This window comes from Diabrotica virgifera, chromosome 3 (genome assembly GCF_917563875.1).
Source record: "Diabrotica virgifera virgifera chromosome 3, PGI_DIABVI_V3a".
In the NCBI taxonomy this organism is placed as follows: Eukaryota; Metazoa; Arthropoda; class Insecta; order Coleoptera; family Chrysomelidae; genus Diabrotica; species Diabrotica virgifera.
In genome coordinates, this window is record NC_065445.1 from 246,864,986 (window position 1) to 246,880,080 (window position 15,095).

A 15,095-nucleotide genomic window follows, 5' to 3' on the forward strand; every position below is an offset into this window, starting at 1 on the left:
AAAAATGACTTTGTAGGATTTTTAAAGAGTTATAAGACTGTGTAAACTAAATTCCGTAAGATCCCTTAGTTTTTAATTAGGGTGGGTTTAAAGGGCTCGAATAAGAGGGTGTTTGCTCGTAAATAGAGGTTTTAAACAGCTATATCTCGCTAACTGTTCACTTTAATGAAAATCTGCTCAAAAATGCACAGGGTAATTTTAGTTATTAAAAAAGCTATAATTTAGTGGTTCATCATTTTTTTCGCATCTCCAGTATTTTCGGAGATATTTTGAAGTAAAAGGTAAAAAATGGGAAATTCCAAAAAATTTATTTTTCTTTAAACTCCAATTTTTCTAAAATAATGGCTTTTAAATAGGTCAAACTTCTTGAGTGTATTGATAATATAAATATAAAAGGAACTACAGAAAGGTGAAGACCAATTTTTAATTAGGAGGGTAGTTAGGGGGTTGTTTTCACTGATTTTTTTATAGAGAAAATCAGGTACCGACATTTTGTGATCATAAGTCGCTTCATTTTCAGGCTAGAAACTTTTTATTATTATTTTTTGAGAGGCCTAGCTGTATACTTGAAAAAAAATTATTTAAGTTTTCTTCGAAAAATGCAAAGTTTTTCCGTTATTTTACTTTGAATATTTCAAATTATGCATTTGACGAAAAAAGCTAACTTTTAACATGCCGTATCTCGGTTTCTATTGGTTTTAAAGATATTACAAAAAAAGAATTTGGTTTGTTTTACTAAAAGATACAATTTCGATTTCTATAGTTTTTTTGATTAAATGCATATTTTTCAAGGTATTCTCAAAAAACTCCATAAAAAAGTCGATTTTTTCATCGAAAAACTGTTACTTTCAAGCGCGAATAACTCGAAAAATATTAGTTTTACGAAGAAAATGTAGAAAACATTTTTTTCTTAGAATTACTTTTTACATCGATTTACGTGGTTAAAATGTAATAAAAAATTACCGCCCCCGAGATGGGATGGCAACCACCCCCAAGGTTTTAGCGTACAGCGGAATGATATAGAAAATGATCCTTGGACTATTTCCTACCTTCTGCGAAAATTTCAAGCAAATCCATGCTGGACGAAACAATTGCGAGCCAAAATGCTTCATTTTCTCGACTAATAGGGATTTACATAAAATTGGCTACAAAATTAAGCAGGTTTTGAAAAACTTGAATTTTATTTCGTTTTATTTGGTTTTAGAACAAGCAAAACTTTTTATCAAGAATGACATTTTTCGCTAAAATTGAAGATAAAAAAGTTTTTCCTCTTTTTCCTCCACCCTCCACTCCTCCATCCTCCACTACCGTCGAAGGCCGATGTGATCAACCAAAAAAAAAGATGTATTTGGTGATTTTTCTAGTGACTTTCTTGGGTGTGAATCTGTCTTTTTAGTTTACTCCTCCTGGTTTAAAAACAAAGCATAGTAAAAATAAAAAAAAAATTAAAAAAAAACACATAAAACAGCATCCAAAAAATGTTATTCTACATCCTACCAGACTGAAAACAATGGGAACCTTCTCTGGTAACACCTCCGAGGCTTCTACAATTTGCAAGCCATAACGGATGCTGAGACTAAGGAAGGTGAGGGAATTTTACAATTTATAATTCACGTACCATCTGCTTAGCGCGGTAAAGTTCCAACGAGAAAGGTTCCCTTCGTACTAGTTTACTCCGATTGGGGGCTCCTATTTAACATTTTAAAGTAAGCCCCACCCCACCTCCGTGGGGGGTTGTGTTTGGTACCATTCGATAGATTTTTCAGACATTTTGAAAGTGTATTTTGCAGATTTTCGATCTGATATTCATTTTGCGAAATATCGCGGGATTTGTATTTAAAATTTTAAATTTACCCCCACCCCTCTCCGTAGGCAGTCATGTTTAGTACCCTTCGATAGATTTTTGAAAAATATTGAAGACGAATTTTTTAGTTTTTCGATCTGACGTTCGTTTCGCGAAATATTCGCTTTTTTTTGTGAAAGTTTTTGACTCATCCGTTTCCTTACGCCCCGCTCAAATCGTCAGATTTTTGAAATATACACTCTTTTGCATATACTTAATTTATCTTCTGACAATTTCGAGTATTTTTAAGGATAGATTTTTTTTTCGGGCCCCCTTAACGAACTTCCCTGTGTTAAGAGACAATTTATGGTAGAAGTACAGGGTACCAAGTTTCTCCCCATATGATAATCTGACGCGCTCGAGTAACTGCAAAAATCCCCGCTTGGGCTCCCCTACCATATACAATAGATATGTACAGTTACGGTCACTGAATAGTTTACACTTTAATTTTTATATTGTAATACTGTAAAATTGCAGTGTCGTACGGATTTGATAAATGTCAAAGTCAAAAATCTCAAAAAGTCAATGCTTGTCAAAAATTTCGTGAGTGCTGAAAAATAAAATAAGAAACTAAACCATATTAAGACCATAATCCATTTTATTCAAAAAAACTTCTTTCTATATTTTCCATTTTGATAAATTTTGTAAAATTTATTTTTATTATTTTGATTTTTTAAATTTAATCAACCTATTCTAGGTACACCACTGGCAACGTCACTTTGACGCAAATGGTGCGTTTAAACGAGGTAATAAAAATTTAAAAAATCGGCTCCTAGATAAGCCAGCCTGTAAACTATTCACTGGCCGTAACTGTACATCTATAAAGTACATTGTAAAGCAGAAACGATTAATTTCATTGGAATGCTAATTAGGGGGAAATTTTCACAATTTTTTTTTACCAAAAAGGGACCAACTTTATTTTGAGCGTAACTAGCTTAGTTTTCATGCTAGAAACATTTATAAAAAAAAGAAATAAAGCATTTTTTAAACAATTAAAGACATTTCTTTTACGAGAAAAGAAATATTGAACAGTTTTTCACTGAGAATTTCACATCGAAATATTCGATTTGGAACTCTTTCATATAAGAACTTATTTTTCATAAGCTGAACGTTGTACTTTGCTTCAACTGGATCCATGGACTTTGCCTAACCGTCTGAAAAAGTTTTTTTTTATTTTGTGAAAAAATAAACATTTTATCTCGCAAATAACTCGAAAAGTATTGACTTAATGAAAAAACTCTATCGAACAAAAGTTGCTCAGAATTTACCGAAGTAAAACAACTTCTATGTAATAGGTATATTTAAATTTTTTTAAAAAACCCAATGGATTGTCTACAATATGTTCAGAACGAACGTTTTCGGACCTATCAGTCCATCATCAGTGAACTCGAATTCTTGCCAACTAGCCCCAGAACCAAACAATGGTTGTAATTAAAATTCAGTCTACATTATAGTTTGTTGAAATTAAGAAGGCTTAACGCCGATGTTAGAAGGCCTAAGCAACCATCTTAGGCCACGAATGTCTGCCTAAGTCTTGTCTGCCTAAGCCTAATGTCTTGTTTGGTTCTGGGGCTAGTTATCAAGTATTCGAGTTCACTGATGATGGACTGATAGGTCCGAAAACGTTCCTTCTGAATACATTTTAGACAATCTATTGGGATTTTTGAAATTTTTTAATATACCTATTACATAGAAGTTGTTTTACTTCGGTGTTAGAGTTTTTTAACTATATGGTATTAGTGATGAGCGAGACTGGTCTTGGTCTTGCGGTCTTGGTCTTGGTCTTGCAGCAAGACCAAGACCAAGACCAAGACCGCCTTTTGGTTGCAAGACTAAGACCAAGACCAAGCTTGCAAGAACAAGACCAAGACCGAACCTTGTAAGACCACGCAAGACCAAGACCAACCTGCAAGACTCTTGCACTTTTTTGAGAAAAATTGTTTTTTATTATTTAACTTTATTTTTTTAGTTCAATAATATATACTGACATTGTAAGAAACCTTAAACAATATCGAATTTTTAAAATACATAATATTTTGGTTATATTTTTAAGTCGTTTTGATTAAGTCAAACGGTTGGCATCAGTGGTGTCATCGTGTGGGAACGCGTGGGAACGCCGTTCCCGCACTGGTTAAGAAAAGAAAAAAAATAATAGAGAATTTAGGTTTTCTAAACAAAAATTGGCAGTGCGTTCCGGCACTGCGTTCCCGCACTGCTAATTTTGCCATGACACCACTGGTTGGCATTTTCTCAACCTTCAAAGTGTCCAAAAGGCAAGTTTGCAAACGGCGACAGTTCAAGGACAATTGAAATTACTTGTAAGACAAAAAAATGTAATTATAGATAGGGTAATCCATTTAAAAAATGCAATTAAAAACGGTTTTTATGTACCAGTAGTTTTCGCTTTTTTGTCTAATAAAAATACTGACACTTATTTAAATTCTTTTCGCATAATCGAGGAAAAATGTAGGTCGTTAAATTTAAAATTAATACAAAAAATATCATAATAGATTTTGAAAAGGGATTCACAATGCTGTGAAAGCATTGTGGCCTGAATAAAAAAATAATGTGTGTGTACTTTGTACGCACGTAAGAAGTTATACTTCTATTATATGATTTAAACGAAATTAATATACTTTTTATTTATATTTTGTTTAAATATTAAACTCATTTATACTTACTACTTCTCAAACATTTTTATTAGAACAGTGCCAAAAATTAAAATAATAAAAGAATAAAACACACACAAACACATTAAACAAGCCACAAATGATGTCTGAACAGTAATTGTCGAAATTTTTTTTAACTAAATACGTATTTTCTGAAAATACAATTATATAATAAATATACTTACAATCATAAAATGTATTAAAAAAAACAAAAAAGAAAGTTTCTATTGGGGCTCGAACCAGCGCTGATAAGCGCGGTTGGTATTGGAATTCTTTCGCCTTCAACGCTTAGCCACGGACACTATGTGTCATTATTTACGAAGATCGACTAACTAAACCGATTAAACTTGTGATATTTTGATATTTTGAAAATTGATCAAATTATTTTAATTTTGAATTGAAATGATTTAGAATTGAAAAATACAACAAAACATAGAGTAAGAAAACAATATATTAGGTGAATATTGATAGAAATTTTGATGGTAATCAAATTATATAAATAAAAGTATTACATACTATGTATTTTGGCAGATCAAATAGGTAGGTTTATACCCATGATACATTAACAATTATTACGTACCTGTTGCTTTTAAAAACTATTTAAAAGTCACTACAATATTATAAACTTTTTTTTTCTGTCCTCACAACAATAAAACTAATATATTATACATTTGTTTACCTTTACCTTTACCTCCAAACCACAGCTGTCCTACAGCTGCCATATCGGATAATTTTTGACATGTCATTTGAACATCCAATCAGAACAAAGTTATAATGCGCATGCGTCGGGCTGATAGGTTTTAACATATACAAATTCACCCTCTATCGCCGGTAAAGAAGTATAACTTCAAAAATAACTGGTTGTCGATTGTAATGTGTCAAGCTTGGTATCGCAAAATCCAAAACTTAGATTCAGTTTCTGAATATAATGATAATGACAAAAATTCCGATACTGGGAAATTTTTAAAATTATTTTTTGGATTAATTTTTTACAATCAACGAAAGTTGGAAGTTGAATTATTTGTGAAAATCCCGGATGACAAACGCATAAAGAATTTTACTGATTTCATAGTTGAAAATTATTTGGAAGAATCTAGGTTTTCCTAGAAAGGGCCAGTACTACAAATAGTATGTGCCGCACTTGAAATGCATGCGAATCATTTCAGTGTGTTTTAAATTCTAGTTTTTATTGCCCACATCCGAATATTTTCAACTTTTTAAATGTCATAATGGGTATTCAATCCAAAAATATGTGAAAATAAAAAGTGCGAATACCTCGTGCTACGAGAGCAATGTAGTTTAAATAAAATTAAAGAACTTCAAGATAACAAATTACAGAATTAAGCGTTTATAACACCCATTAGGTTTAGTTATTATGTTATAGTATTAGGTCTATAAATAGGTATGGTAAATATGTATGTATTTACTAAAAAGTATGTTTTAGTTAGTTTATAAAAAAAGTTAATTATATTAAATAAAGTAAAAAAATATTTGATTTTTGTGTATTTTATTCGAAATTGTTTTTTTTTCAAATTATTACTACCAAATAAGCAAGACCAACAAGACTCTTGCAGCAAGACCAAGACCAAGAACAAGACCGGCTAGTGCAAGACCAAGACCGAGACCAAGACTGCCTTTTAGCTGCAAGACCAAGACCAAGACCAAGCTTGCAAGAACAAGACCAAGACCAAGACTAGCCTGGTCTTGCTCTTGTTCTTGTTTTGGTCATCACTAAGCATCCTAAATGAAATTAATCGTTTGGCTTTACCATCTATTTTAACTCTATGTATATTATTTATATGATCTGTAAGTTTGATTGGTTTGAAGTGCTTATGTTTGAAAACATTTAGTTTTATATTAAAAAATAATTTTCTAAAATTTTTTGAAATATTTCATTTTTTCAAAATAACTTAAAAAGTATTAGTGATAAGAAAAATCTTAAAGAGTAAAAAAATGTAGGTTTTGCTATTATAAATATGCTAGTTTCATTTTGTTTCTTCGTAAGACAAAAGTTGTTTAAGATATGGCTGTTCAAAATTTGCATACACTCGTGATTAGTGACCCATTCAAGCTTTCTCAATTATAACCCTTTCAAAGATAAACACTTTAAACCGGTGAGACTGACAGATCATATAAAAAATAGATAGGTAAGTAAATTGTTTGTAAAGCGGTAGCGATTAATTTCATTTGGGGAACTAAACACGGCGAGATTTTCATGATTTTTTACAAAAAAAAAAAAGAGGGCCAACTTTATTTTGAGCGTAACTCGCTTATTTTTAATGCTAAAACTTTTATTAACAATTAAAACAAAGCTTTTTATACTTACTTTAAAAAAATTCAGATGGGTTTTCCCGAAAAGTGCTTAATTTTTCGGTGATTTCACCTTGAAATATTCGATTTGGAATTAGACGAATAAGGACGTATTTTTCATTAGCTACAACTTTGTTTTTATTTGATTGATAGACTTTACTGATACACCATTTTTTTGGGTTTTTTATAAGCTACACTGTTGCTAAGGATATTTTTTCGATAAAATATTTACTTTTTGAGTTATTCGCGAAAAACCGTCTAAAAACATTTTCAACGGCAAATAACTAGAAAAGTATTGACTTAAGTAAAAAACTCTATAGAACAAAAGTTGCTTACAATCACAATCAGTCAATTTATCTATTTCCGGTCTTATCTTGAACGTATGTTTTTTCACCCCCGAGAAGGGGTGACTGTCACCCCCCAAGTAAAAGCAACCAACGGCACAATTTCAACTTTGAAGTGGAGGGTAAGTAGAACCTAAATCCAAATTTTCATGCAATTCGGAGTTGCCCCTGAAAATTACACGGTATCGCCGAATTTTCCGTTCATTTACTGGGCTAAATAGGTATATTAAAAAAATTTTAAAAATCCCAATGGATTGTCTAAAATATGTTCAGAATGAACGATTTCGGGCCTATCAGTCCATCATCAGTGAACTCGAATTTTTGCCAACTAGCCCCAGAACCAAACAATGGTTTTAATTAAAATTCAGTCTACATTATAGTGTGTTGTAATTAAGAAGGCTTAACGCCGATGTTAGAAGATACCTCTCAGAGGTATCTTCTGGTCTACATTAACATTACCAATATACTAACATTAACAATTCAGTCTACATTATAGTGTGTTGAAATTAAGAAGGCTTAACGCCGATGTTAGAAGATACCTTAGGTTACATGGTGAACCCCTAAACGAAACCCTAAGCAACCATCTTAGGCCACGAATGTCTGCCTAAGCCTAATGTCTTGTTTGGTTCTGGGGCTAGTTAACAAGTATTCGGGTTCACTGATGATGGACTGATAGGTCCGAAAACGTTCCTTCTGAATACATTTTAGACAATCCATTGGGATTTTTGAAATTTTTTAATATGTCTATTACATAGAAGTTGTTTTACTTCGGTGTTAGAGTTTATTAACTTTATGGTATACAGCCAACCCAGGGAACTATCCCTTTTTAAAAAACTAAGTTTTCACTCTAATGGCACATAAAGCAACATAATGTTACCCTATATCCCACCAGACTGAAAACAATGGGAACCTTCTCTGGTTACACCTCCGAGGCTTCTACAATTTGCAAGCCATAACGGATGCTGAGACTAAGGAAGATGAGTGAATTTTACAATTTATAATTCACGTCGCATCTGCTCAGCGCGGTAAAGTTTCAACGAGAATGGTTCCCTTCGCACTCCAATCGGAGTAAACATATAAATAAAAAATAAATAACCATTTTCAATTTCGTCGCAAAACGAAAATACAGGCGCAACATATTCCAGTCCAATTAGAGAGTGCAGCAAGCACCTCTACCGGTTTCGAAACTTATTAGTCTCTCATCAGGAGGCACATATGCTGCGCTCTCTGATCCAACCAAAACAAACCCCGGCGTGCAGTCCCGGATTGCAACGAACGAAATGGCATAGATGCCCTAGCGGCAACTGCTACCAAAAGACTAAGTTTTCACTCTAATGGCATATAAAGCAACATAATGTTACTCTACATCCCACAAGACTGAAAACAATGGGAACCTTCTCTGGTTACACCTACAAGGCTTCTACAATTTGCAAGCCATACGGATGCTGAGACTAAGGAAGATGAGGGAATTTTACAATTTATAATTATTCACGTTCTGCTCAGCGCGGTAAAGTTTCAACGAGAATGGTTCCCTTCGCACTCCAATCGGAGTTAACATATAAATCAAAAATGAATAACCATTTTCAATTTCGTCGCAAAACGAAAATACAGCCGCAACACATTCCAGTCCAATCAGAGAGTGCATCAAGCACCTCTACCGGTTTCGAAACTTATTAGTCTCTCATCAGGAGGCACATATGCTGCTCTCCCCGATCCAACCAAAATAAACCCCGGCGTGCAGTCCCGGATTGCAACGAACGAAATGGCATAGATGCCCTAGCGGCAACTGCTACCAAAAGACTAAGTTTTCACTCTAATAGCATATAAAGCAACATAATGTTACTCTACATCCCACAAGACTGAAAACAATGGGAACCTTCTCTGGTTACACCTACAAGGCTTCTACAATTTGCAAGCCATACGGATGCTGAGACTAAGGAAGATGTGGGAATTTTACAATTTATAATTATTCACGTTCTGCTCAGCGCGGTAAAGTTTCAACGAGAATGGTTCCCTTCGCACTCCAATCGGAGTTAACATATAAATCAAAAATGAATAACCATTTTCAATTTCGTCGCAAAACGAAAATACAGCCGCAACATATTCCAGTCCAATTAGAGAGTGCAGCAAGCACCTCTACCGGTTTCGAAACTTATTAGTCTCTCATCAGGAGGCACATATGCTGCTCTCTCTGATCCAACCAAAACAAACCCCGGCGTGCAGTCCCGGATTGCAACGAACGAAATGGCATAGATGCCCTAGCGGCAACTGCTACCAAAAGACTAAGTTTTCACTCTAATGGCATATAAAGCAACATAATGTTACTCTACATCCCACAAGACTGAAAACAATGGGAACCTTCTCTGGTTACACCTACAAGGCTTCTACAATTTGCAAGCCATACGGATGCTGAGACTAAGGAAGATGAGGGAATTTTACAATTTATAATTATTCACGTTCTGCTCAGCGCGGTAAAGTTTCAACGAGAATGGTTCCCTTCGCACTCCAATCGGAGTTAACATATAAATCAAAAATGAATAACCATTTTCAATTTCGTCGCAAAACGAAAATACAGCCGCAACATATTCCAGTCCAATTAGAGAGTGCAGCAAGCACCTCTACCGGTTTCGAAACTTATTAGTCTCTCATCAGGAGGCACATATGCTGCTCTCTCTGATCCAACCAAAACAAACCCCGGCGTGCAGTCCCGGATTGCAACGAACGAAATGGCATAGATGCCCTAGCGGCAACTGCTACCAAAAGACTAAGTTTTCACTCTAATGGCATATAAAGCAACATAATGTTACTCTACATCCCACAAGACTGAAAACAATGGGAACCTTCTCTGGTTACACCTACAAGGCTTCTACAATTTGCAAGCCATACGGATGCTGAGACTAAGGAAGATGAGGGAATTTTACAATTTATAATTATTCACGTTCTGCTCAGCGCGGTAAAGTTTCAACGAGAATGGTTCCCTTCGCACTCCAATCGGAGTTAACATATAAATCAAAAATGAATAACCATTTTCAATTTCGTCGCAAAACGAAAATACAGCCGCAACATATTCCAGTCCAATTAGAGAGTGCAGCAAGCACCTCTACCGGTTTCGAAACTTATTAGTCTCTCATCAGGAGGCACATATGCTGCTCTCTCTGATCCAACCAAAACAAACCCCGGCGTGCAGTCCCGGATTGCAACGAACGAAATGGCATAGATGCCCTAGCGGCAACTGCTACCAAAAGACTAAATTTTCACTCTAATGGCATATAAAGCAACATAATGTTACTCTACATCCCACAAGACTGAAAACAATGGGAACCTTCTCTGGTTACACCTCCGAGGCTTCTACAATTTGCAAGCCATACGGATGCTGAGACTAAGGAAGATGAGGGAATTTTACAATTTATAATTATTCACGTTCTGCTCAGCGCGGTAAAGTTTCAACGAGAATGGTTCCCTTCGTACTCCAATCGGAGTTAACATATAAATCAAAAATGAATAACCATTTTCAATTTCGTCGCAAAACGAAAATACAGCAGCAACATATTCCAGTCCAATTAGAGAGTGCAGCAAGCACCTCTACCGATTTCGAAACTTATTAGTCTCTCATCAGGAGGCACATATGCTGCTCTCTCTGATCCAACCAAAACAAACCCCGGCGTGCAGTCCCGGATTGCAACGAACGAAATGGCATAGATGCCCTAGTGGCAACTGCTACCAAAAGACTATTTATATGCCATTAGAGTGAAAACTTAGACTTTTGGTAGCAGTTGCCGCTAGGGCCTCTATGCCATTTCGTTAGTTGCAATCCGGGACTGCACGCCGGGGTTTGTTTTGGTTGGATCAGAGAGAGCAGCATATGTGCCTCCTGATGAGAGACTAATAAGTTTCGAAACCGGTAGAGGTGCTTGCTGCACTCTCTGATTGGACTGGAATATGTTGCGGCTGTATTTTCGTTTTGCAACGAAATTGAAAATGGTCCATAGGCGTAACCAGGGGGTGGTTTTGGGGGTTATAACCCCCCTTTTGGATGTACTTTGAGCTCTATACGCTTAACACCATTAATATTCCATACCCCCCAGAGACCTTCAAGTAGATGTAACCCGCCCCCTTAGGATCATTCTGGTTACACCTCTGAAAACTGAAAATGGTTATTCATTTTTGACATCCCTTTTTAGTTTATCAATTTATTAATTTCCGGAAACAGCTTATGTTTCATTTCGGTTCAGAGGTGATCCCCCATCCCGATACGTGCGTTTCTGTCTCTCCAGACGTCTTCAGTGGGGCTGTACATGGACACCTCTGAATCGAAACAAAACCAAGCTGCTTATTTAAACAGAATTATGGTTTGTTTTTAAACCAAGAGGAGTGATTCAAATTTACCGCGCCGTAATGCTTGTTTGTAATTGGTCCAACCGCAGGCAAGTTTACTTCCACTGTTATAAAATTTTGACAATATTGACATTTATCAAATTTTGACACAATTGGCATTTCATAGGTTAATAAAGTTATATCGGCGATTTTTTGTGATTTCATTCGATTTCGACATGATCAACCAAAAAAGAAAATGTATTTGGTGATTATTCTAGTGACTTTCTTGGGTGTGAATCTGTCTTTTTAGGTTACTCCTCCTGGTTAAAAAATAAACTATAGATAAAAATTTTCAGATTTATTGTTTTGATCTGAGACTTCTCATTTCTCTCTTTACGGATTTATCTTGATCATATGTTTTTTTACACGCGAGAAGGGGTGGCTTTCACCCCCTACGGAAAAGCAACCCTGGGCTCAAGTGCAATAATGAAGTACTAGGGCAAGCGGAACCTAAATCCAAATTTTCAAGCAAATCCGTCGTGACTAGAAAAATTACACTCCAAGATGGTAATTTACTGGGCTATAATAAGATTGTTGATACGATTGAAATAATTATAAACAGTAGCCCAATAAATGACCGTTTTGGAGTGTAATTTCCAGGGGCAACTCCGAATTGCATTAAAATTTGGATTTAGGTTCTACTGACCCTCCACTTCAAAGTTGAAATTGTGACGTTGGTTGCTTTTACTTGGGGGGTGACAGTCACCCCTTCTCGGGGGTGAAAAAACATACGTTCAAGATAAGACCGGAAGTGGATAAATTGACTGATTTTAAGCAACTGTAGTTTTATAGAGTTTTTTACGTAAGTCAATACTTTTCGAGTTATTAGCGATTTAAAATGTTGATTTTTTGACAAAAAAACTACGTTTTCAGACCGCTTTTCCCAAATAACTCAAAAAGTAAATGTTTTATCGAAAAAAATATTTTTAGCAAAAGTATAGCCTATAAAAAAACGAAAAAAATGGTGTACCAGTAAAGTCTACAAATTAAGTAGAAGCAAAGTTGTAGCTCATGAAAAATACGTTCTTATTCGTCTAATTCCAAATTGAATAATTCAATGCGAAATCACCGAAGAAAGAAGCGATTTTCGGGAAAACCTTCGGGATTTGTAAATTATCGAAAAAAGCTTATTATTTGGTTTTTACAAAAGTTTACAGCATCAAAAATAAAGAGTTACACTGAAAAAAAAAGTTGGCCCTTTTTTTTGGTAAAAAAAATCGTAAAAACCTCCCTCTATTTAGCACCCTAAATGAAATTAATCGTTTGGCTTTACCATCTATTTTAACTGTATGTGTATTGTTTATATGATCTGTAAGTTTGATTGGTTTGAAGTGCTTATTTTTGAAAACATTTGGTTTTATAGTAAAAAAAATTTCTAAAAATGTTTGAAAAATTTCATTTTTTCAAAATAACTTAAAAAGTATTAGTGATAAGAAAAATCTTAAAGAGTAAAAAAATGTAGGTTTTGCTATTATAAATATGCTAGTTTCATTTTGTTTCTCCGTAAGACAAAAATTGGTTAAGATTGACTGTTCAAAATTTGCATACACTCGTGATTAGTGACCCATTCAAGCTTTCTTAATTATAACCCTTTCAAACATAAACACTTTAAACCGGTGAGACTGACAGATCATATAAAAAATAGATAGGTAAGTAAATTGTTTGTAAAGCAGTAGCGATTAATTTCATTTGGGGAGCGAGATTTCAAACACTGCGAGATTTTCATGATTCTTTACAAAAAAAAAGAGGGCCAACTTTATTTTGAGCGTAACTCGCTTATTTTTAATGCTAAAACTTTTGTTAACAATTAAAACAAAGCTTTTTATAAACACTTTAAAAAAGTTTATATGGGTTTTTCCCGAAAAGTGCTTAATTTTTCGGTGATTTCACCTTGAAATATTAGATTTGGAATTAGACGAATAAGAACGTATTTTTCATGAGCTACAACTTTGATTTTATTTCATTGATAGACTTTAATGATACACCATTTTTTTGGGTTTTTTATAAGCTACAGTTTTGCTAAGGATATTTTTTTTTTCGATAAAATATTTACTTTTTGAGTTATTTGCGAAAAACCGTCTGAAACCGTAGTTTTTTTGTCGAAAAATCAACATTTTCAATGGCAAATAACTCGAAAAGTATTGACTTACATAAAAATCTCTATAGAACAAAAGTTGATTAAAATCAGTCAATTTATCCATTTCCGGTCTTATCTTGAACGTATCTTTTTTCACCCCGGAGAAGGGGTGACTGTCACCCCCAAGTAAAAGCAACCAACGGCACAATTTCAACTTTGAAGTGGAGGGTAAGTAGAACCTAAATCCAAATATTCATGCAATTCGGAGTTGCCCCTGAAAATTACACGGTATCGCCGAATTTCCCGTTCATTTACTGGGCTACAGAGCCTTTTTTACCACTAGGCCCGTGAGGCACCTGCCGCGGGCCGGCATTTTAATGGGGCCCGGAAAGATCGTTAAAAAAATTTTATTGCAATAACAAAATAAATTTTCAAAAAAAATATCATGGTTAAAGAACCTGAGTAAATGGTTTTCCACAACAACAACTAATATATTTAAAGCATCAGGTAATAAAATAATTATAGCCAGAATGATCTCCAATATTCGAAACGAATAAGCACCAAAAGATGAAGAAATATTTATATTTATTATTATTATCTATTAAATTATATTAAGGGGACCGAAAATTGTGGAGTGCCTCGGACCTGATTTGAAGTAAAATAGGCTTTGATTATAAAAAGAAGGCCACTTACCTAAGCTCTCCAAAATTCCATCGAGATAAATTTCTTTGTACCCCTTGACTTTCTTGTTATCCTGAAACACGCTAACCATAGTCACTTCATGGCCAGCTCTAGCAAGGCCATGGCCTAATGCTTTTCCTTGAAAATAGTGACTTTTACCAAAATGATTGAACAATATTAAAATCTTTGCTGCATTCACTGACAAAACCACTTCACAGAAGAAAAAAATCACAAAATTTACATTAATCAACATGTTTTACACACTGCTTGAATGACAATGATATCTAAAAAATTATTATGAATATTTATATATCTATTTTTAAATTACTTTACGTTTTTATTCAGTAGCAAATAATTGAGATAATTGAGAGCATTATACGTTAATTATATTCTTTTGACTATATTTTGACCTTGAACTGCATATTTAGACCAGGGCGCATCTGTAAAAATATTGGTACATTTGGACGTTGAGAGGTGACTCAATTTTTTTTGCAGAAATTGCTTGAAAATAACTCAAATAATAATATTTGAGTTATCCTCCCTCTCAAAAAGGTCCGGAACATTGTTTAAATAATTAAAATGTCAAAAAATAAAGGAAAAATTCGATTTTTTTCTTCGTTTTTTGATTATAACTTTAAAAGTATTCATTTCCTAGAAAAGTTGTACCAACATAAAAGTTGCGTAATTAAATTTCCTACAATATAGAACTGGTTAAAAATTTAAAAAATAGTCACCCTTGTTGCAAGATAGCAATAATTGCGAAAAAAACATGTAAAAACAAGTATTCGCATTTTACG

At 34.2% G+C, this 15,095-nt stretch overlaps 1 protein-coding gene across 1 annotated transcript in view; it reads right to left on the reverse strand.

Annotated features, from left to right (window-relative positions):
• The window catches only part of LOC114334269 (uncharacterized), a 97,833-nt gene extending 83,238 nt beyond the window's left edge, over positions 1-14,595 (reverse strand). Inside the window, exon 1 of the mRNA XM_028284309.2 lies at positions 14,311-14,595. Within this exon, the coding sequence (XP_028140110.2) occupies positions 14,311-14,551 (241 nt within the window). The 5' untranslated portion in view covers positions 14,552-14,595. The remainder of the gene's footprint in view (positions 1-14,310) is intronic.
• Positions 14,596-15,095: the final 500 nt, after the last annotated feature.